Here is a 21,656-nt window from a genome sequence, read left to right on the forward strand (position 1 = left end):
GGATCGGGGCAGCTGGGTCTTGGAGCCCAGCCCTCCCCTGTAAGCACTGGGCAGGTAGGTAACTTGTACCGTACAACTACTGATGTAAGAGACAGGGCCCAGACTGCAGGAACTTCAGTCCCCAAGACCTACTTAATAGTTGCATGTGTGATGGGATGGGAGGAATCTCGTGGACTATTTGTAAGGCATAGAGACCTTTCGCCAAGTTTTAAATCTTTTTTTGTTTGTTTTTTGAGACAGGGTTTTGCTCTGTTGCCCAGGCCAGTGTGCAGTGGCCTGATCTCAGCTCACTGCAACCTCCACCTCCCAGGCTCAAGCCATCCTCCCACCCCGGCCCCTGAGTAGCTGGGACCACAGATGCGAGCCGCTAATTTTTTTTTTTTTTTTTGATTTTTTTGTAGAAATAAGGTCTCACTGTATTGCCAAGGCTGGTCTTGAACTCCTGGGCTCAAGAGATCCTCCTGTCTCAGCCTCCCTCAGTGTAGAATGTGACATTGTACACATGCATCCTGGGTGCTGGGCGCTGTGCCTGGTGCTCTGCGTGCTTGATCTTAGGTCACCCTCCTTCAGAGCTTGTGAGGCAGGGCTGTCCTTCTCCCCGTCTCATGGATGCAGAAACTGACTGCAGGGAGGTGGTGTTACCACGGCCTCACAGCTGGCCAGGAGCAGATCTGGGAGGGGCCGGCTGACTCTGAGCGCATGGTCTTGGCCCGTACATCAGAGGTGTCCTGGGTCAGAGTCATCTTTTCAGGCACTGATTGCCTTGTTGGATTTGATGTCGTTATGAATTTTTAAGAACTGAACATATTTTCCTGTTCATCCCCAGGATAGAATAAAAGGAAAGAACTTCAAGGGGAATTTCATCTGATCATTGCTTATTGAGTTAAACGCACACACAGCCAAATACCGGATGATGCATAGAGAAAAACACGCACAAAGGCAGTGCGTCTCCAGCTTCAGGAGCCCTCCCGAGTGAATGCCCATGTAGGAAACCGTGGCCCTCGCCTTTGACCCTTCAGTCCTCACGTGCAAAGCCCAGTCCTTGTGCTGAGAGGCCCCAGACGCAGGGCCTGCAGTGCCTTCCCGGCGCCCCTCACTCTGCCAGCACTGACTGAGCGACCCCTTCCTGCTCCTTGTCACATCCCCAGTCCTCTCCCGTGCCCTCCATGGTAGGCAGCAGCATGGGTCCCCCTGATTCTGCAGGAGCAGAGCCCCGGGGGAGTTGTGTGTCGCCGTCCAAACAACCCTGGTCTTCAGCGTTGCCGGCTCCGGCCTGGGTCCCACTTCCTCACCCCACGTGCTGTGTGATACCGGGCAACGTCTCTCACCTTCCTGAGCCTCAGTGCCCATCTGTACAGTGGGGTGCATGGGTCCACACGATTCTGTGAGATACCACACACCCCTTGTCTCTGCTGGGTGGAATGAAGCTTCCCTTCCCACCGCCTGCTGCTCCTTTTCAAGGGGAGCGGTCCACCAGGGGCAAGGGTGGGGCGGCGCTGCCTGAGATTAGCCCAGTCCTGGCTCATTCCCCTCTCCCCCATACGCACAAGGGAGGGAGCAGTTGGTTGGAGGTGTTCACAGTATCACGCACCGGATCCACCTTACAGGGGAGACATCAAGCTGTGTGCAGAAGGAATTTTAGAGCTAATGCACGCTGGAAGACAGCCCAAGGTTCGGAGAAGTGCACTGTCTCACGTGCCAGGCGGACACATTCTCCGATGATCCAGAGTCAGGGGAGGCCGAGAGCCCCTTCCCACGCCCCCGGGAGGGCATTGCTGGCATCCCCCGCCTCCGCATGACATGCAGGAGTGCCCTCGGGCATCCGATCCCCACAGGCCTGGAGCATTAAGTGGACATGCACCAGCAGCCCCTTTATAGAAAGAGCCCAGGTCCCAGGGAGGCTGCGTGTGGTGTGTGCGGGTCTCGCCACACCGGTGGCAGGCAGGGTTGGAACTCTGCTCCGATTTCTGCGTTCCGTGCCATATCCTGACTTTCGGGACATCCTGTGGCCTCCCCTCAGACAGACCTGCCATGTCTTCCATCTGTTCCATTCTGGCCTGGGGAGGTTAGCTGCTATCAGGACATGGTGCAGCCCACGGTGACTTCGTCTCTCTTGTTCCTTCAGAAGCACGCAGGCCATGGCTCTGCGCCAGGTCAGAGTCTTTCATTCAGGGTGTGTGCCTGCTGAGCCCAGAAACAGTTTGGTGAGGGGCAGGGCATCCTGGTTTTCTGCTGTGTCGCCTGGCATTGGTGGAGGTGGGCGCGTTGGTGCCGCCATCCTGTCCCTGTTTGGTGTCCGCAGCAGGAGGGCCCAGTTACGGTGGGTGTGTGCAGACCACAGCTGACCACAGCATGCTGAGCACGGAAGCGCAGGTGCTCCCGTCGTCCGCGCCTCCACGCTCTCGTCTTTTTTTTTTTTTTTTGAGATGGAGTCTCACTCTTGCCCAGGCTGGAGTGCAGTGGCGCGATCTCGGGTCACTGCAAGCTCCACCTCCCGGGTTCACGCTGTTCTCCTGCCTTAGCCTCCTGAGTAGCTGGGACTACAGGCGCCTGCCACCATGCCTAGCTAACTTTTGCATTTTTTTAGTAGAGACAGCGTTTCACCGTGTTAGCCAGGATGGTCTCGATCTCCTGACCTTGTGATCCGCCCGCCTCAGCCTCCCAAAGTGCTGGGGTTACAGGCGTGAGCCACCGCGCCCGGCCCACACGCTCGTCTTCTATCACTTTCCCTCACAATACGGAATTTGCTGCGCTCAGAGACCATCCGGCCCGTCAGCCCCTCGGCGTGACTCCAGCACTGAAGGCGCGTGCGGCTGCTGGCCTACGAGGCACTGGCAGTTTTGCGGGTCTCCCGGCAGGGCCCCCTCAGTGGTTGCTGGGAGCATTCTGGGCACATCCTTGGGTTCTCTGGGAGCGTCGTGCCAGGGGCAGTTTACGGAAGAGTGGGCAGGATGGTGCTGGCCGAGCTCTGCCCGCGGGGGACCCTCCGCCCCCAGGAGCACGTGGCAGAATGTTCGAGGAGAGGCCAGCACCTGGGCCTTGTCCCAGCCCCACCTCGGTCACTGCCAGGCAGTTCCTCAAGGAGCCTCGGGGAGGCTCCTCCCACCCCACCCCAGTCTGATTTCATCGATTTGAACGTAAGACCTCATGAACCCTTTCTTTGGATAAATGCAAATGACGCGTCCTCTTTTCAGTAGCGCCATACTCCCCGGTGCTTCCTTAGTTCTCTGCGGGCGCTGGATCTTCCCCTTGGTGTGAGCATGGAACACTGCCGTTCTCTGTGTCTAGATGGTTACAAGATGGGGCAGTGGCAGGAGCTGGACACAGGACCAGGATCATGCAGCACCTGCCGTGCCCCCCAGGGCCACCCCAGGGGCTGTGATATGCTTTGGGATGCCCACCCCATGAAGCCCGCTATTCTGGAGGCTGCAGGCGTCTCTGCCCATCGGTGGCCTGGCTGGCTTTGGGTCTTGGGTGAGAGTGTGGTGCGTGGCCCATGCTGGCCCCTCCTCCTGTGAGCCCGTCCCAGCCACTCACGGCACCTGTTTAACCCCATTCACTTTGTTTTTAAGTGGGGATGGATCATCCCCTGCTCTGAGTAGCTCAGACCAATGGCCCGTGAGGAGTGTGCTGTAGAGTCCCGTGCACGCAGCGCCCTCGGGCCCCATTGTCATGTGCCTCACAAGCACCTCGCCCCCGCCACCCTCTGTCACCCCCCACGCACGCAGGGCGCCGCGGAGCCACGCGCTGGGCAGGAGTGCTCTGGCCTCACCATGAGGGGACGTCCGCCTGCACCCGATGGTGATGAGTGGTTCCCAGGACTCTGAGTGCCGTGGAATGAAGAACAATGGCCAGACTGAGAGGAAGTGGTTTGGAATGTTTGTTTAATTAAGGCAAATTGGAAACAAGATCCTTTCAACATGGACCGCAGGTCTGAAAGCTGCATGAGGCTGTCCAGATGTCCCCTCCCGGCGGCTGTCAGCTGCAGGCGCTTTGTGTGGGAGTGCGTGCTCCTGCGGGGCGGCATTTGTGGATGTCGACATCAGGTGCTGTCCCTGTTCCCGGGGTCCGCCCTGCTCTCCCATGCGGTCATAGCCAGGCCCGGCCACCCGGTGTGTAGGGGGACAGGCACACACCTGAACTTGGCCCCGAGAGCGCAGTCTGGAGCTGAGGTGAAGGCTGCTGCCTGCTTTCTCCTTATTCCTGGGCTTTTCTTGTGGACAGGAGGGCCCTTGTGCAGGCAGAAGAAAGCCATGGCTTTGAGAGGCCTCCCTGTCCCTCCCTCAGGCTGCGCGCTGTCTGGGTTGGGGCTCCCAGCTTCCTCAACTGGCTCTGGCTCCGCAACCTGTCTGCTGTGTATGGATGAGGTCCTGGTACCCAGCTACCGAACGACGTAAGCGTGACCTGAGCCCTGGGTCTCAGCTTCTCCGTCCGCGTGGCAGATGCCAGCACAGGCTTTCTGGCTCCGGTCCAGGCTGCCACTTGCCGCCATCCCTGCGCTGTGCCGAGCCCCACTCCAGCCCGCCATGTTTGTACTTAGTTTTTGTTCGGGTTCTTCTGCCGGGCTCGGGCTCCACAAGGAAAGGGAAGAATTCTGAGTGGCCCCAGACAGGCTCCCCTTCCCCCACCTTTCATGGCCCCCTGACTGGGGGTCTTAGAAGAGGGGGGTCCTCACAGTTATCCCCAAAGCCCTTTCAAGTCCCGGCGTGGCGAGGTCAGTCTGGTGGAGCAGGGCTGGGTGTGCTTAGCTCACTCCCACCCGGCCTGGGCACCAAGCCCGTCTCCTGGCGGCAGTGCCCGGCACAGTCCCCGGCCCTGGTGGCCCTGGATGACGGCACGCTGGGGGGGACCAAGCCCTTTGGGAGCCACAGGTTGCAGCCTTGCTGGGCTGCCAGGTGGGGGGCGTGCTCCCCTTTCCTCCACTGCTGCCGCTGCATAGTCTAAAAGGTAGAGTAACAAATGCAGGGCTGTGCTGGCTCCGGCTTGGCCGGCCTTACTGTTCTTCCCACCTGGCCCCCTGCACACTGGGCCTTGACGGCCTGATACCTTCTCCCTTCCCTTACCTGCAAAGGCAGTTCTTGCAGAGTGGGACGAGGTGCAGGGCCCAGGCCAAGCGGCTCTCAGCCCACCCTCTCTCACTGAGAGCTTCCCGTGTGCGCAGCACTCTGTATATAATTCGCTGTGAACCTCTGCAGCCGAGGTCACGGAGTCAGAGGGATGAGGTCATTGGTGCTAGTACCCAGCTGCTTAACGATGTAACCGCAGTCTGAGCCTGGGTGCCTTAGCCGAGAACCTGTACTTTTCAAATGATCATTTCTAAGAATTTGTGTGCAGTAAAATACTCCTTTTGGCGTTCCCCACAGAGGCATCTATCTAGTCGCAGAAGCACTGTGCTCGAAGGCAGCACACAAACGGTTCTGTTCCAGACTCCTCTGCCCGTCCCTGGGTGGTCAGCCCCTCTCTCCACCCAACCTGGAGGCCGTGCGGCTGCACTCTGCTCCCGTGATCAGACTCCCCGGGCCGTCACGCAGGTGGCACCTGTGCGTGTGCAGCCTCAGAGCCTAGCTGTCCCCATGCCTCCTGCACTTGAGATTGTGCGTCACGTCGCGCACACCAAGTGGCCATGGCTGCTCGCCACTGAGCACGGTGGGCTGTGCCGCCGTCTGTCTCGCCACCGTGGGAGCGACGTTTGAGTTCTTTCCAGATTGTGTCTATTATAAAGCTGCTTTAAATGTTCACATACAGGGTTTCATGTGAGCGTAATTTTATTTTGGGTGGATCGCTAGGATTGAGCATTGCTGGTTCTTACAGTGAGTGCACATTTAGCTTCATACGAAGCCGCCAAAGTGGCCACTCCGTTTTGCATTTCCGCCAGAACCCGTCCTTCTAACCCCAGGGAAAGCGAAGGGTCCTCCTGAACCCCGGAATTCCCTGGGAGGAGGGGCCGGCCCTTCACAGTCTGTTTTGGTGGCTGGTTTCCGGCCAAGAGCCAGGGGCTTGTGGGACTCGTTCCCGAGCCACGCAGAGGGGCTGCCAAGCTCAGGCTCGGGGCCTGGGGGAACTCCCCAAAGCCGGGACCTTGAGAATTGTGTGTTCTTGACAGCAGCATTGGCCCTTGCTGCTTAAACAGCCCTTCAGAGAGGTTCTAGAAAGCATGGGTCCCACTTCTCCAGGGCTGCTTCCCCAGAGCTAGGAGGCCGGGGACTCCAGTGGTGAGGGCTGGTGACTCCTGGAGGGTATCTGGGAGTCACACCTGCCCCTGGGCCCTCCCATTCTCCGCCAGGGCCTGCCTGCCACAGGGCTCTCAGAGGAGCCGCTGCCCCTGCCACTTCCTGTCACACGTCTGCATTGGGCAGGGAGGGGGTTGTGCGGATCCTCTCAGCACACTGGTTTGTTGAATGTTTTCCCGGCCTCTTCCTGGTTTTATTATCATTTGTAATGGATAAGTAGTTATAGGCTGTGGCGGTAGCTCACGAAACCGTCTCCCCAGGGTAGACAGTTGAGTGGCTTCTGAACTGCCTTCCCAGGCCTGCGCTTGTTTTTCAAACCATCCCAGGATGGGTCACACGTCACTGTTTCTGTGCAAGAGCAGCATAAGCTTTTGAGGTCACAGTTCTCTCGTGTGATTTGAGGTGTCCCCATAGGGAGGTGGACAGCAGATGAGCAGCCAGCCGTTGCCTGCCTGGGGACTCAGGATGGCCATGAAGGTCTGTGGCTGCCCCTCCCTGGCCTCAGGTCTGTCCCTGTGGCCTGCGGATGTCAGCTTCGAGTGGCTTGGGAGGTTTGTTTGCGGCTGTTGGCTTCCTGCTCCTCCCATAGCCACCTTTGTGCCCTGCTGGTCTTGTGGCCCTGGCCCTCCCTCTCCACAGGCCCTCCCCGCCTCCTCAGCCGGCCATTCGCCAGCAGTCTTGACAGAGCCCTGACCCGCTGGGGTGGGGGATGGAGCTGAGTGTTTGGGGGAAGGCTGAGCTGGGGCTTGAGGGGGCACCTGGCCAGCCAGAGCCAAGCAGGTGAGCCGCAGGCTTTGCTGCACCCCATGTGCTCCTCACGGAGCTCCCAGCCTCTGTCTGGAGCAGGCACTGTCCCGGGGTCCCAGTGGGCAGGTGGGCACATGGCCTGGCCGTGAGTTCTGCATGGTTGGAAGGCGGCAAAGCCCGGGTTTTCACTGGGCCAGCCTGTGATCCTGCAGACTAGCCAAACCCCTGGAGCACATTTGGGCCCCGTCGTGAGCATCTTGGTGGGAGTCTGAGGAGACGAGATAAACCCGGCGTGGGGGGCGTTAGGCCTCACCTGTGGTCATGGGATTGTGGGGTGCAGGAGCATCTCACAGAACTCCGACCTGAGTGCAGCGCCTGCCTTGTGCAGAGCCTGGCTGCCGCCCTGCTTGCTGTGGAAGGTTTAACTCCAGGTCCCATGGGGCCCCCTTCCCAGGCCTTCCTCTTCTGGGTGGAAAAACCGATGTGCCTGAGTGCCCCATCCCCCACAGCTGGTGGAAAGAACCCTCCATTCGTGTTTCAGGCCCTGTGAAAATATACGCTCTCCAGCCATGCCCGCTGTGGGGCGCCCGCTGTGCTCTGCCACACGAACCCTCTCCACCTCCTTGCCCTGCTGCAGAAATCCCACCATAGCTGCATATCTGGCAGCTGAGCCAAAACCCTGACATATTTTCTGACCGTCCGCAGACCTCGTCCAGCTTCAGGAGACAGGACTAGAGCCACCGTGAATCTCAGTCATTTCCAATCCCAAACGCTGTAAAAATACACCGTATTTTCTTTTATTTAATGGGGCCAATCTGTAGTATAGAGAAGCTTTCGTTTTAGGAGAGAAACTTCCCACCACTGTGAAGTTGCCCCCGTCTCCCCACACACACGCCCAGCGGTCAGGGAGCAGGTGGAGGCAGAGGACACCAAGGCCGCGCTGGGGCTGCTGCTTCCCGGAGAAAGTACACAAAGCGTTTCCCTCTGCCCAAGGCCAGCCGTGGCACCGAGGCCTGCCCTTGTGTCTGTGCCGTGCCTCCTTCAGTTGTTCTGTGCTCACCGAAAACAGGCACAGAAAACCTAGAGTTGTGTAAGGAAGACAGGAATCTGGTCTGAAGCCGCTCACACCACACTCAGTGCACGTAAGCAGCGTCTGGCTTGCCCATGTGACCTAGGAAAATTCAAACTAGCCCTGGTGGGAGGCAGCCAGCTTAGTACTGCAGAGGGAAAAGGTGGTGTGTGCCTGTGCACGGGGCACCTGAGGGCTTGCATGTTCAGAAAGCAGCCCTGGCAGAACAACTTCAAATAGGACCTGAGGCTGGGCCGGGCGCCGCGGCGGCTCACGCTTATAATCCCAGCACTCTGGGAGGGCCAGAGCAACTTCAAATAGGACCTGAGGCCGGGCGCCTTGGCTCACACCTGTAATCCCAGCACTCTCGGAGGCCAAGGCGGGCGGATCACAAGGTCAGGAGATCGAGACCATCCTGGCTAACACGGTGAAACCCCATCTCTGCTAAAAATACAAAAAATTAGCCAGGCGTGGTGGTGGGCACCTGTAGTCCCAGCTACTCGGGAGGCTGAGCCAGGAGAATGGCGTGAACCCAGGAGGTGGAGCTTGCAGTGAGCCAAGATGGCACCATTGCACTTCAGCCTGGGCAACAGAGTGAGACTCTATCTCAAAAAATAAATAAAAATAGGACCTGAAAGCCCCCAAGAATACCAGGGAAAAGTGCTCAGGCCTGTGTAAGCCCAAGAGCGCCTTCCTCGGAGCCTCTCATACAGTCCCGAGCTAAGAGCCAGTATTGGCATCTGGCCCAGACCAGGGGTCTCGGCCCTCTGCCCGCAACAGCAGGGTACCCAGAACAGCAAGAGCCCCGGACTGGACATCAGGTAACCTGAGTCTTGGCTGCAGAGCAGGGGCCGGCCCCTCGTTGACCACCCTGTAAGCCTGTGCCGGGAGCGTCACCCGGGGGTTGGGTGTGGGCTGTGCAGGAAGTGCGGCTAGAAGGCAGGTCCTCTCCCCAGCCAGGCAAGGCATGCACGTCCCCATGCTCTCCTCCCCCGGCTTTCCCGAGAAGGCTGTGGCGCTGGGCTGGGAAGAGTCCTGGCCAAGGCCACCGGTCCCTGAAGGGAGAGAGCCCTGCCAAGTGGAGGAAAAGATCTTGGACATTAATTCGGAGCCAGCTTCCCTCTGCTTTTCCCAGGGCCCGCCCTGTTGGAAACTGAAAGTGTAGACCTTTCTTACATCCCTCCCCAGTGCTTGTGCCCTGTGCATGACGCTTGCCTGTGTTAGGGGAACCCTCTCAGGCCTCTTTACACAGTGCCCAGCCTGCCTGCAGGCTCCAAAAACCAGCATGGCACATCCATGGGAAACCACCGGTACAACAGGGGAACTCCTCCCCAGAGCCCATGCCTGGGAAGGAGGTGCTCCCCAGCCTCCTGCAGAGCAGCATGCAGGCTCAGGAAAGGGTGCTCCTTGCAGCCTATCTGGCGATGCTCCTCCCTGGCCTGCTCCTCCCTGGCGTGTACCACGCTGCACTGCTCCTCTTACCCTTCTAGCAGGTCTGACACTTATTCCAGCCGATTTTGCAGCCCTGGCTCTTCCACGTTGGCCTCCCTCAATTGCTTGTCACCAAGACCCCTGTGGTTTTTGACAAGGCGCTGGGCACGGATGGGTCTTTCCGAGCTCCACTGTGAATCACCTCGCCCTCTGGTCCTTGGGCCTGTCCTGGCTTGGTGGACTCAGCCGCTGGAGCTGGGAGTGGGGCCCCCTGGAGAGTGGCAGCCCCAGGCTTTGGTGACCCAGACTCAACTGTTCCTACCTGAGGTCAGGAGGTTTGTTTTTTTTTTAATAAATGTGACCCGGACGGGGCGCAGTGGCTCACGCTTGTAATCCCAGCACTTTGGGAGGCCGAGGCGGGCGGATCACGAGGTCAGGAGATCGAGACCACGGTGAAACCCCGTCTCTACTAAAAATACAAAAAATTAGCCGGGCGTGGTGGCGGGCACCTGTAGTCTCAGCTACCAGAGAGGCTGAGGCAGGAGAATGGCGTGAACCCAGGAGGCGGAGCTTGCAGTGAGCCGAGATTGCGCCACTGCACTCCAGCCTGGGCGACAGAGCAAGACTCCGTCTCAAAAAAAAAAAAAAATAAATAAGTGACCCGATTTGTTGTGTGGCCTCGGTCAGCTTCCAGAGCCCTAAAACGTAAAATGGTTGTTTCTTTTCCTTTTTTTTTTTTTGGAGACAGAATCTAGCTCCGTCGCCCCGGTTGGAGTGCAGTGGTACAATTGTGTCCGGAATTGGTGGGTTCTTGGTCTCACTGACTTCAAGAATGAAGCCACGGACCCTCTCGGTGAGTGTCACAGCTCTTAAGGTGGTGCGTCTGGAGTTGTTCGTTCCTTCTGATGTTCGGATGTGTTCGGAGTTTCTTCCTTCTGGTGGGTTCGTGGTCTCGCTGGCTCAGGAGTGAAGCTGCAGACCTTTGTGGTGAATGTTACAGCTCATAAAAGCAGCATGGACCCAAAGAGTGAGCAGTAGCAAGATTTATTGCAAAGAGTGAAAGAACAAAGCTTCCACAGTGTGGAAGGGGACCCGAGCGGGTTGCCACTGCTGGCTCGGGCAGCCTGCGTTTATTCTCTTATCTGGCCCCACCCACGTCCTGCTGATTGGTAGAGCCGAGTGGTCTGTTTTGACAGGGCGCTGATTGGTGCGTTTACAATCCCTGAGCTAGACATAGAAGTCCTCCATGTCCCCATCAGATCAGTTAGATACAGAGTATTGACACAAAGGTTCTCCAAGGCCCCACCAGAGCAGCCAGATACAGAGTGTCGATTGGTGCATTCACAAACCCTGAGCTAGACACAGGGTGCTGATTGGTGTGTTCACAAACCTTGAGCTAGATACAGAGTGCCGATTGGTGTATTTACAATCCCTGAGCTAGACATAAAGGTTCTCCAAGGCCCCACCAGAGCAGCCAGGTACAGAGTGTTGATTGGTGTATTCACAAACCCTGAGCTAGACACAGGGTGCTGATTGGTGTATTTACAATCCCTGAGCTAGACATAAAGGTTCTCCACATCCCCACCAGACTCAGGAGCCCAGCTGGCTTCACCCAGTGGATCCCGCACCAGGGCTGCAGGTGGAACTGCCTGCCAGTCCCGCCCTGTGCGCTCGCACTCCTCAGCCCTTGGGTGGTCGATGGGACTGTGCACCGTGGAGCAGGGGGTGGCGCTCGTCGGGGAGGCTCGGGCCGCACAGGAGCCCACGGAGGGGGTGGGAGGCTCAGGCATGGCGGGCTGCAGGTCCTGAGCCCTGCCCCGTGGGAAGGCAGCTAAGGCCCAGTGAGAAATCGAGTGCAGCGCCGGTGGGTCGGCACTGCTGGGGGACCCAGTACACCCTCCGCAGCCACTGGTCTGGGTGCTAAGCCCCTCACTGCCCAGGGCCGGCAGGGCCGGCTGGCTGCTCCGAGTGGGGGGCCTGCCAAGCCCATGCCCACCCGGAACTCCAGCCGGCCTGCAAGCACAGCGCGCAGACCCGGTTCCCGCTCGCGCCTCTCCCTCCACACCTCCCCGCAAGCCGAGGAAGCTGGCTCCCACCTTGGCTAGCCCAGAAAGGGGCTCCCACAGTGCAGCGGTGGCTGAAGGGCTCCCCAAGTGCCGCCAAAGTGGGAGCCCAGGCAGAGGAGGCGCCGAGAGCGAGCGAGGGCTGTGAGGACGGCCAGCACGCTGCCACCTCTCACCAGGCTGGTGACACCGAATGTGGTCACTTGACTGAGGTGGGCATGCATCACAGGACTTCCCTGGCAATGCGTCTTGTGGCGATGGTGCCCTCCTGACCCCTCCCACCCGGTGCCTTTGCGTCTCCTGAACCTGTTCCTGCCCAGGGGCTGTGGAAACAGTGGCTTCTATGAAGACTCACAGTGGCATTTCTCCTCCCTCTCCCCTTTCCTCCCTCTCCTGCCTGCTTTTTGGAGTGTCGCTGTGGACTCATCAGTTTTTGTGGTTTTTAATTTAATGTATTGTGTGGCCAGTGGGAGCCCCCCAGCTGCCCCAACCAGTGCCCAGGCCCACCTCACATCAGCTTTTCTCCAAGGAGCTCTAGTCCTCTCAGCACACATGTGACAACCAAAGCTAGTGCCACAGAGCCCAGGACCACAGCAGCTTCCGGTTTCACCACTCACCAGCGCCTCGTTTATTAAAGTTTCTTTCAAAAAGAATTTTTAAGACTATGTTGTTGTACAGCTGTTTCTCACTTGCTTTTCTTGCCATTGCACCTGATCTGCTGCTGACATGCGGGAGGGTCATTAAAAGATTGACTTAAGTTTGATACCAGAAATGTCAGTGTGGCCTTGCCTCGAACAGCCGCGTGCGGGGCCTCTGCGAGTGGAATCCAGTCTCATGGCCCCCCCATGGCTCCTGTTACCCTGGAGGGGGCTACTCCGTGAGGCTGGCTCCGGTGGCACTGCCTCGGGGCTGCATGTACATGTGTGTGCATGTGTGTGTGCACACATGCGTGCGTATGCATGTGTCCGTGTGTGCATGTGTGCGCGTGCCCGTGTGTGCGTGTGCATGTGTGTGCGCGTGTCCATGTGCACACGTTGGGTGCGTCTGTCCGTGTGCGCACGTGTGTGTGTGCATGTGTGCGCGTGTGTCCGTGTGCGCACGTTGTGTGCGTATGTGCGTGCATGTGTGTACATATGTGTGTGTGTGCATGTGTGCGTGTGCATGCGTATGCAGGGAACTGCACCTGGGGACTGGGCTCTCCCCTGTGCTGATGTGAGAAACAAACTCACCCGTCCAAACCCAAAGAATGGACTCAGAGACCCGGAGAAGAGTGAACGTGAGACTTTCATTTATTTATTTATTTATTGTTTTTTGAGACAGAGTTTCGCCCTGTCGCCCAGGCTGGAGTGCAGTGGCGTGATCTTGGCTCACTGCAACCTCTGCCTCCCAGCTTCAAGCGATTCTCCTGCCTCAGCCTCCCTCGTAGCTGGGATTACAGGCATGTGCCACCACGCCCAGCTAATTTTGTATTTTTAGTAGAGACGGGGTTTCTCCATGTGGTAAGGCTGGTCTCGAACTCCCGACCTCAGGTGATCCGCCCGCCTCGGCCTCCCAAAGTGCTGGGATTACAGGCATGAGCCACAGTGCCCGGCCTGAACGTGAGACTTTTAATGATGGTCTTGCAAGATCAGGTGTCTGGTGGGCAGGCACACCCAGCACGGTCACAAGCCATTTATCCCCTAGTGCATAGGCCCCTCCCCCGGTTCCTCACAGGCTGAGTACTCTGGGGTCACAGTCTGCCTGTACGTCACCTATTGGTTGTCAGGCAGGGGCTATAGGTGTTTTTTAGGGTTGTCCTGCTGCATTTTGTTGCAGCCCACAATGCATTGCAATCCTAGTCAGCTCAGGGGCTTTTCAGGTGTTTGACTTATGACCTAAGTAGCTGGGCAAGCTGATAAGAACAGACAAAACAAGCTATGTTGCAGACTAGTAAAACTTTCATCATAGACTAAAAGTTTTTAGTTCAGGTGAAGGCAACTAAGGGTTGGGGGGAAGACTGGGGAGGGGGAGGCTGACAAGCAGGCATCTGTGACCCAGGCAGGGGCCTGCTCTTCTGTAGCTTGCTGACCTAAGCAAGCAAGGCACTGTCTTGGAAGTGGACCACTGTGTACATTACTTCCTTCACTGAGGACTGATTTTGCAAAGCCGAGTTTGCGTGACCGTGGAGAGCCAGCGTCCACGCCAGGCAGCGTCCGACTCAGCGCTGTTTCTCAGACTCATGTCCCGGGGACAGTCACAGACCCCCAGGGCTGTCCTGCTCCCTGCCGGGTGGCAGTGACCACGGGGATGTGCATGAGGGCTCTAGGTCTGAGGGGTGGTTTGTCCAAGGTCACGGTCAGAGCCAGGACTGACACCTGGGTTCTGGCCTCCATGCCAGGGGTGCGGCGTGAGCACCATGAGGGGAAACTGGGGACATGTGATACACTGCAGCGCTGAGGGGCGTCTCAAGGCTTTGCCCTCTGCTAAGGCGGGCGCTCTAGGGACCCCTGAGCTCCACAGAGAAGCAGACCCCACTGGGAGAGAAGCCTGGTGCACAGGACCTTTGGGGCCCCAGCGTGTGCTGCAGCGTCCAAACGCAGCTCCGCGTTTGTGAGTGAGCATGGCGGTGATTCTGCCAGAGGCAGGAACCCTCCCTAGGGTGCACTCCAGCCTGTGTGAAGACTGTGCCCCAAACCCTCACCTCTGGGGTGCACTCCAGCCTGTGTGAAGACTGTGCCCCAAACCCTCACCTCTGGGGTGCACTCCAGCCTGTGTGAAGACTGTGCCCCAAACCCTCACCTCTGGGGTGCACTCCAGCCTTTGTGAAGATTGTGCCCAAACCCTCACCTCCGGGGCATGTGGGGCCTTCCCTCATGCCGGGCTGGAGGCTCAGGCTTAGGGACGGGCATCAGCCTCCCCAGCAGGCCCCTGGCCGACAACTGGGGACGGAGTACCAAGGGTCTGGGGCTGGTGGTCTGGGAGCCTCTGGGCATCCCGTGGACAGACAGGTAGGAGGGCAGGTAGAACCCCTCGTCCCCCGTTCCCTCCTCCAGCGTTTTCCACGTTGAGGTCTGGTCCTGGACTTCCCAACTTACTGGAAGGAGTGGCCCGGGATGCTGGGACAGTTTGTAGGAGAGGGAAGGGCTCTTGAGCAGGGCTCCCCGCCGGGAAACGGGCAGTATCCTCCGCTCCCCTGTCCTTCAGCATGGCCCGGAGCTGGCGTGTGTAGGCCAAGATGGGCCCCAATTAGCCTGGCCCCAAATCTGCTAGGCGGCGTCCAGGCGGCGTGGCGGTCCCGTAGGAGCCCCGCTGGATGTGCAGACACCTATGGCCGCACCATTGCTGCGTTTGTGATCACTGGCATTTTTCTCATGCCGGTCCCCTTCCGTGGGCCTGGGGAAATTCTGGGGCAGGGTGGGCTTTCTGGGCCGGGACCCCGCAGCGCCGTGGGGCTTGTTCAGGAACAGAACCGGCGCATTCTCCTTGTCCTCCAGCCACTGGCTGCCGGCGAAAGCCGTGGCGGGAACTCACCGAGTCGCCTCATCCCACCTATTGAGAGGCATCCGTGCCGGCCGGCCGTGCAGGGCGCGCCCTGGTCCTCGGCGGGGCCCGTGCTCTCCTGGTGGGGCCCTCAAAGTGCCGGCACCCCGACGGCCACTGGAGGGAGCTCCAGAACCGAGGCTGCCCTTGAGGCTGGAAACCGCGGCGGGCCCTGGAGCTGACTTTGGACCGTGGAGAGTTAAAAGTGTTCGACTTGAAATCTTACTGCATGTCCTGAAGAGAGCCCTGCCCCTTTCCCCATGAGATGCTGAGATCTGTGTCCACGCTGGCGCATTCTGACAGGTGCAGCCGCTGTGTCGCCAGCACCCCGGCAAGGGAGACCGCCTCTCCCTGGTCCACGCCCTCCCAGACCCGGCCCTCGTCGCCGCTGTGTCGCTGGTGAGGTGGGTTCCCTGCTCTGGAGCTGCTGAGGAGGCTCCAGTAGTTTGCACGTGCTCGCGTCTAGCTGTGTCCCCGCAGCTGCATGTTTTCTGAGGTTCACCCTGTTGCTGTGCCTGTCCCCGGTGGGTCCATTTCGCTGACGAGCAGCATTCCTTCGATGCACAGACCACATCTGTTTATCTGTTCACCTGTTGATGTGCAGTTGGGTTGTTTCCAGTGTTGGGCTCTTATGAGCAAAGCTGCCATGGACATTTGTTTACAGGTGCTTGTGTGGACTTCCCTTCCCATTTTTCTTGGGTAAATGTCTGGAATTGGGACAGCGGGGACAGATGTTAACTGTGTTTAATTTTGGAAGTGGCTGCCAAGTGGGGTACATTCTACCTTCCTCCCACCACCTCAGCTGCACGCTTAGTGTATGCCAGTTGGCTGGAGCTGGGCAGGAAGCCACCCTGTCCAGCGCTGGGTCTGGAGAGGGGCCCCAAGGGGTGCCGTGGCCCCTAGAACAGGAGGGGCCGTGGTTCCTCCTGCCCGGGGCCTTATCGTTTCTCAGACTGGTGCTGGGAAGAACCTTCATGCCTTAGGGGCTCTGCAGAAAGCGTCCTGTGATGAATAGGGTTGGACAGCGAGGGACGCTGTCTTCTCTTTAGAAGCCTTAAGTGTGTGTGGCACAGCTCAAATGTCCTGCAGAAAAGAATCGGATGCTGCTTGCTTGACCTAGTGTTTCCCACCCTCCTTCCCAGGGCCTTCTGTGTGCCCTGAGTGTGGGGTGGGCTGGAGCTTCTGGAGCCCTGGAGCCTGGCAGCAGGGGCTGCTCACTGCTGTGGGACCCTCTGGGCTTCAGTCTCTCTCGTGTCCATGGGGCATCCTCCAGCGTCCCTGCTGGCCCCGCATCCGACAGTCTGGGACCAGGCGACTCGGCCGAGGGAGGAGTCCCTGCACCACGCTAGTTTGGGTGGACGCAGGGCTGGCTCTGGAGACGCAGCCTTTGTCTGCCGGTGCCTTTCAGGGTGACACTTGAGCTTTGAGCTTCGGTTCTCCTGTGTGAGGTCAGCTCGGGATTCCCTCCCTTCCTCTCGGGAGTCAGGGTGTTGGGTTTAGGCGCTGCGGGAAGCTCAGGGTCAGGGTCTGGAACCTGTTGGTGCCCCTGCTCCCCACTGCTGTTCCTTCTGCCCTCTCCCTCCATGTCTCCTGCTGGGGGCAGCCTCCCTGCACAGCGTCTCCTCGGGGTCCCTGGAGCAAGGTAAGCCTTGTCTTCCTCCAGAGCCACCATCTGCTTCCGAGAGTGGAGCCGTTGTGCGTCTTTCTGGGGCCTGTTCTGTGGCTGCTAAGGCCTGGTCTCCCCATCTTCACGTCATGGCCCATCAGGACCCAGCACTGTGTCGGGTCTCCTACCCTGCAGCCGACGCGTGTGAAGCCTCTTCCAGTGTGTGTGCGCGTGCGTGCGTGCTTGCATATGTGTGCATGCTTGCACGTGTGTGCGTGCGTGCTTGCGTGTGTGCATGCTTGCACACGTGTATGTGTGTGTGCGTGCGTGCATGCTTGCATATGTGTGCGTGCTTGCACGTGTGTATGTGTGTGCGTGCGTGCGTGCTTGCGTATGTGTGCATGCTTGCACACATGTATGTGTGTGTGTGTGCGTGCTGCCTGAGGCACACACATCTGTCTAAGGTTCGAGATGTTGAAGTGACTCCCTCCCCTCAGAGGCTGCCAGTTTTGAGTGTGGCTAGTACTCTGCAGAGGGAAGAGCAGGCTGTTTCCGAGGCATCTTCCAGATGGGGACTTGTGGCGCTCTGACTTCTCTGTGGTGTGGTAGAGCTCGCCCTTCTGTGGAAAGGGAACAGACAGGTACAGGGGTACAGTTAGGGTAAGGAGCCGTGGCAAGGGCCCACATTCAGATCAAACCAGGAAGGACCTTACATCACTTAGAAACGTGGGCAGAATCCCCAAAGAGGCGCTTCGTTGAGAGAGACCAAGACGTCATTAAGACGGGAAATGCCTTAATCCTCCCCTGGCTTGGCACAAAATACCAGAGACACATGGCACCAAGGGCAGGTGAGGACGTGAGGCCACGCTTGGTGAACGTGCGCGGCTGAGGCTGTGTCTGCCCGAGGAGTGCCCCACGCAGGGGCCCGTGGTGGGCACTGGGAGACACGGCAGAACAGTGCCGCTTCGTGCACGAATGCCTGAAGTTGGAAACAGTCCCCATGTTTGTCAGCAGCAGAGTGGACAAATGAATGGTGGCGCCTGGAACCCGGAGGACACGGCACACGGGAAAATGACGCACGCCCCAGGAGCAGCACGGGGAGCCCGTTTCTCAGGAGCATGCGATCAGTCGCAGAGTGAGGAGGACAGCCAAGGCAGTGAGCAGCGGGAAAGCCAGGGGCTTGCTTACGTTGCCAGGCCGGCTGCCAGCCCCTGACCAGTCCTTGTCCCAGCCTCAGGACGCCTCCCATCTGTACCCCAAGCTTTGCTGTTTGGGGACAGCGTCGCATGGAAGCCCCAGATGTGGCCGGGCTCAGCTGGCAGCGTCAGAGCTGTGTTCATCTTGTGGTCCCACAGCGAGTCAAGGTGGCTGAGCAGGATGGGGCGTGGGTCTGCGAGCGATGCCAGCAGACACAGGATGGAGGAGCCCAGAGAGAACGGAGGGGGCGGGTCAGATGCACTCACATGCTCAGGCTCGGCAAAGCCAGGCAGGCCCAGAGCGATTCTTTAAGGGTTAGGGTTAGGGTGGTTGGGGGTTAGGGATAGGGTGTTTAGGTGAGGTTTAAGTTGGTTAGAGTTAGGGGTTAGGGGTAGGAGTAGCATGTTCACATTGTGCTTCCTGCCTAGATTCTCTGCTCTTCCTTCACTTCCCAACCTGACAGAGTGTGGACCGTGCGCACCGCCATACAGCTCTTGCCAGGCTGCCCTGTGCAGCAGGGCAGAGGCAGGAACGTGTGCTCTCACTTCTGCCGGAATCCTTGGGAGGGCTGCAGGATACCCCAACACCCTCAGTTCCATCCTCAGGGCCACAGAAGCCCTCAGAGGTGCAGTCAATGGTGATTTTATTCTTATTTTTCTGGGAGGAGTAACGCCTGTGTTGGGCAGGCCTGCTCCTTCAGCCTGCGTGGCTTACTCCTCTCACCGGCAGGCAAGGTACTCCGCTACCGTTTGAGACGTGTGGAGACGTGGTTCGCGTGCCGGGCATGTGTCAAGTGGAACCACTCCTGGGTGATTGGGTGGACAGAATTTCTGCAAAGAGAAACTACAGAGGGGTAACCGAAAGTATTAAGAAGTACAATTCGAGGGGAAATAACCAATTTTATGATACTTTCTGTTACGGTTACTATTCCTGCTTTCCCTTTGTCGCGTGCTGTGTGTGAAAGAAGACGTGTGTAGATTTCCTGATCTCTCTGCCACAATTCACAATAGATCCAGCTTCCTACAATAACTCTTACAAATTTAATGAAGTGAATCCACAACTAAACTCCCTTTCTGGAATCTTATTTAAGGAAGCAGGGCAAAGCTGTTTTATGGATAAACAAAAACGAGATGAATGATTTTTGAACTATAGTAGTCAAGAAGTGTTGGTAGCAATATCATTGACCCTGGGACGTCACACGCTGAAAAACTGGCATCCTGGTGTCTCACAAACTGGGGAAGAATTGGGGAGTTGGGCAGACGACTACCTTGACTTTTTATAAGTAGCTACTTTTTCTCCCCCAAGTGGCTCAAGTTTTCGTGTTCTGTGTGTGATGAGGTGAAGGCTTTAGGAATCTCTCAGGGGCGGCAGGAGGCTCGGGAGGTGCTGAATCTTCCCAGGTGAAGGCAACATAGAATATAGATGAGCAGGTGTCTCAGGAAAAGTCAGCGGCGCAGCTCCTGGGAAGCAGCCACAGAGACTGGCGGGGGCTTGGGGATGAGGACGGAGGCCTTGGCGCGCAGTGGACGGTCTCAGGCAGCAGAGGCTGGCGGGAAGCTGGGGATGAGGAGGGGACTCGCTGGGTAGGGGGTTGGGGGAGGCCATGGTGCACAGTGAAGTGTCTCAGGTAGCAGGCGAGGGTCTGCGCTGGAGGCACATGCCTGCCCTGCGTGGGGCCCACCAGAAACAGCTGACCAGGCAGCAGGGTGTCCCTGGGGCCCTCCACAGGGCCACCCAGCAGGGTGGGGTGAGGGGTATTGAATGCAGGCCAGTCCCCCCCAACAGACCCACAGAAATGAGCCAGTTTGCACCCAAAGCCATTGAGAAATTGAAATAGTGATTTTAGGCCCCTCCTGCCTTTGGGGAGGATAGTTGGATGGTGTAATTCCCGGGCAGAGGCAGCCCAGTGCCGCACTCACCTGTGTGTGGGGTCTGCCCCTTTCCTGGGAGCTCAGCCTGGAGCCAAGGGGGCTGGAAAGTATCGGCCAGGAAGAGGGTCTCCTGGTTCAAGCACGGACACCCCACCCTGCAGAGCCGGGCTGCAGGGGGAGGAGGGTTGGGGTGACGGCGCCAGCCGCTGGGCAGGTTTCTGTGGGATTGTGTGATCATTTCCTCGTCGGATGTCAGGGTTTCCGAGCAGGCATGGAGATGGGAAGCCCAGGACCATCAGAGACGCGGCCCTTACACAAGCTCCAGCTCCAGAGGGAGTGGGAGGGAGGTCAGGCCTGCGGCTTTAAAGGTTCACATGAGATCCTGGCACACCTGTAAACAAAACACTGACAGAAACAGCTCAGAAAACTGTTCTCTAATGCCACGGCTTAGGAGCCTGTCCCGTGGGTCTGAGCTCCCCGCAGGAGCCACGCAGAGCCGCGTCCTCACAAGGCTGACTCTGACCTGCTTGCAGCACGTGATGAATAATGCCAGTGACCTCGTGGCTGAATTCCCAGGAGACTGGGACCAGAGCGTGACGTCCCCACGTCGATGGCTGCAAGGTGCCGCTCCCCCCACCCCACCCCCACTGTCCCTGGGGCCGGGCATACTCAGAATTCCAGCGCGTTCAGGCTGTGGGGAGGAAGTGTGCCACAGAACCCCGGCGCGCTCGGGGTAGCTCCCACAGCCACATCGGCCCATCTTCAGAAGGGGTGGGGTCCGCATGGACATGAAGCCCTCACACCCCTTCAGGTCAGGGATCGCTGTCCAGTGAATTTGCTATAAACTTGGGGGGACCATCTTCCTGTTTTCAGAGTTTTCTGGGCTTTAGAATTGGGGGTAGGGGATTGCGGGCCTATACTTTAATCCTAGAAAATCGGGGAGAGGCGAACAGATGGTGGGGAGGAGTGGGGGCTTTTCTCACGGCCACATTTTAAAGTAGATGTTTTACAAAATCCCAATGGGTGGAAGGTCCCCAGCCAGGCTGACAGGAACAATTGCCCCTGACTACAGACCCGCCTCACTGCAGACCTGCCTCACTAAGACCCGCCTCACTACAGACCCGCTTCACTACGGACCCGCCCCACTAAGACCCGCCCACTACGGACCCGCCCACTACAGGCCCGCCTCACTAAGACCCGCCCACTACGGACCCGCCCCACTAAGACCCGCCCACTACAGTCCCGCCTCACTAAGACCCGCCCACTACAGACCCGCCCCACTAAGACCCGCCCCACTAAGACCCGCCTCACTAAGACCCGCCCACTACAGACCCGCCTCACTAAGACCCGCCCACTACGGACCTGCCCCTCTAAGACCCCCCTCACTAAGGCCCGCCCCACTATGGACCCACCCCACTGCGGATCCGCCCGACTACGGACCTGCCTCACTACGGACCTGCTCCACTACAGACCTGCTCCACTACGGCCCTGCTTCATTACGGACCTGCTTCAGTACGGACCCGCCCCCCTAAGACTGGCCTCACTACGGACCTGCCCCATTAAGACCCGCCTCACTACAGACCCGCCCACTACGGACCCGCCTCACTAAGACCCGCCCACTATGGACCATCCTAAGACCCGCCTAACTACAGACCCGCCTAAGACCCGCCCACTATGGACCCGCCCCACTAAGACCCGCCCACTACGGACCCGCCTCACTAAGACCCGCCCCACTAAGACCCGCCCACTATGGACCTGCCCCACTAAGACCCCCCTCACTAAGGCCCGCCCACTACGGACCTGCCCCACTAAGACCCCCCTCACTAAGGCCCGCCCCACTATGGACCCACCCCACTGCGGATCCGCCCGACTACGGACCTGCCTCACTACGGACCTGCTCCACTACGGCCCTGCTTCATTACG

General features: G+C 58.6%; 1 protein-coding gene and 1 long non-coding RNA gene across 10 annotated transcripts in view; one reads left to right on the forward strand and one right to left on the reverse strand.

Moving 5' to 3' along the window:
• The window catches only part of C22H7orf50 (chromosome 22 C7orf50 homolog), a 145,113-nt gene that overhangs the window by 50,316 nt on the left and 73,141 nt on the right, over positions 1-21,656 (forward strand). For 3 of the 9 annotated variants that reach the window (XM_063631112.1, XM_063631107.1, XM_063631111.1), the window contains exon 3: positions 10,226-10,330. The exons of the other annotated variants lie outside the window; for them this stretch is intronic. In XM_063631112.1, coding sequence (XP_063487182.1) covers positions 10,226-10,330 — 105 coding nt within the window. The remainder of the gene's footprint in view (positions 1-10,225; positions 10,331-21,656) is intronic. 9 annotated transcript variants of the gene reach the window in all.
• Positions 18,937-21,332, reverse strand: LOC129471856 (uncharacterized). Its single transcript, XR_008653773.2, has 3 exons — positions 21,174-21,332; positions 19,782-20,124; positions 18,937-19,419 (listed from the first exon to the last, which is right to left on the reverse strand). It is a non-coding gene; the product is annotated as an uncharacterized lncRNA (long non-coding RNA).

The sequence above is a fragment of the Symphalangus syndactylus genome, chromosome 22, assembly GCF_028878055.3.
Source record: "Symphalangus syndactylus isolate Jambi chromosome 22, NHGRI_mSymSyn1-v2.1_pri, whole genome shotgun sequence".
NCBI lineage: Eukaryota > Metazoa > Chordata > Mammalia > Primates > Hylobatidae > Symphalangus > Symphalangus syndactylus.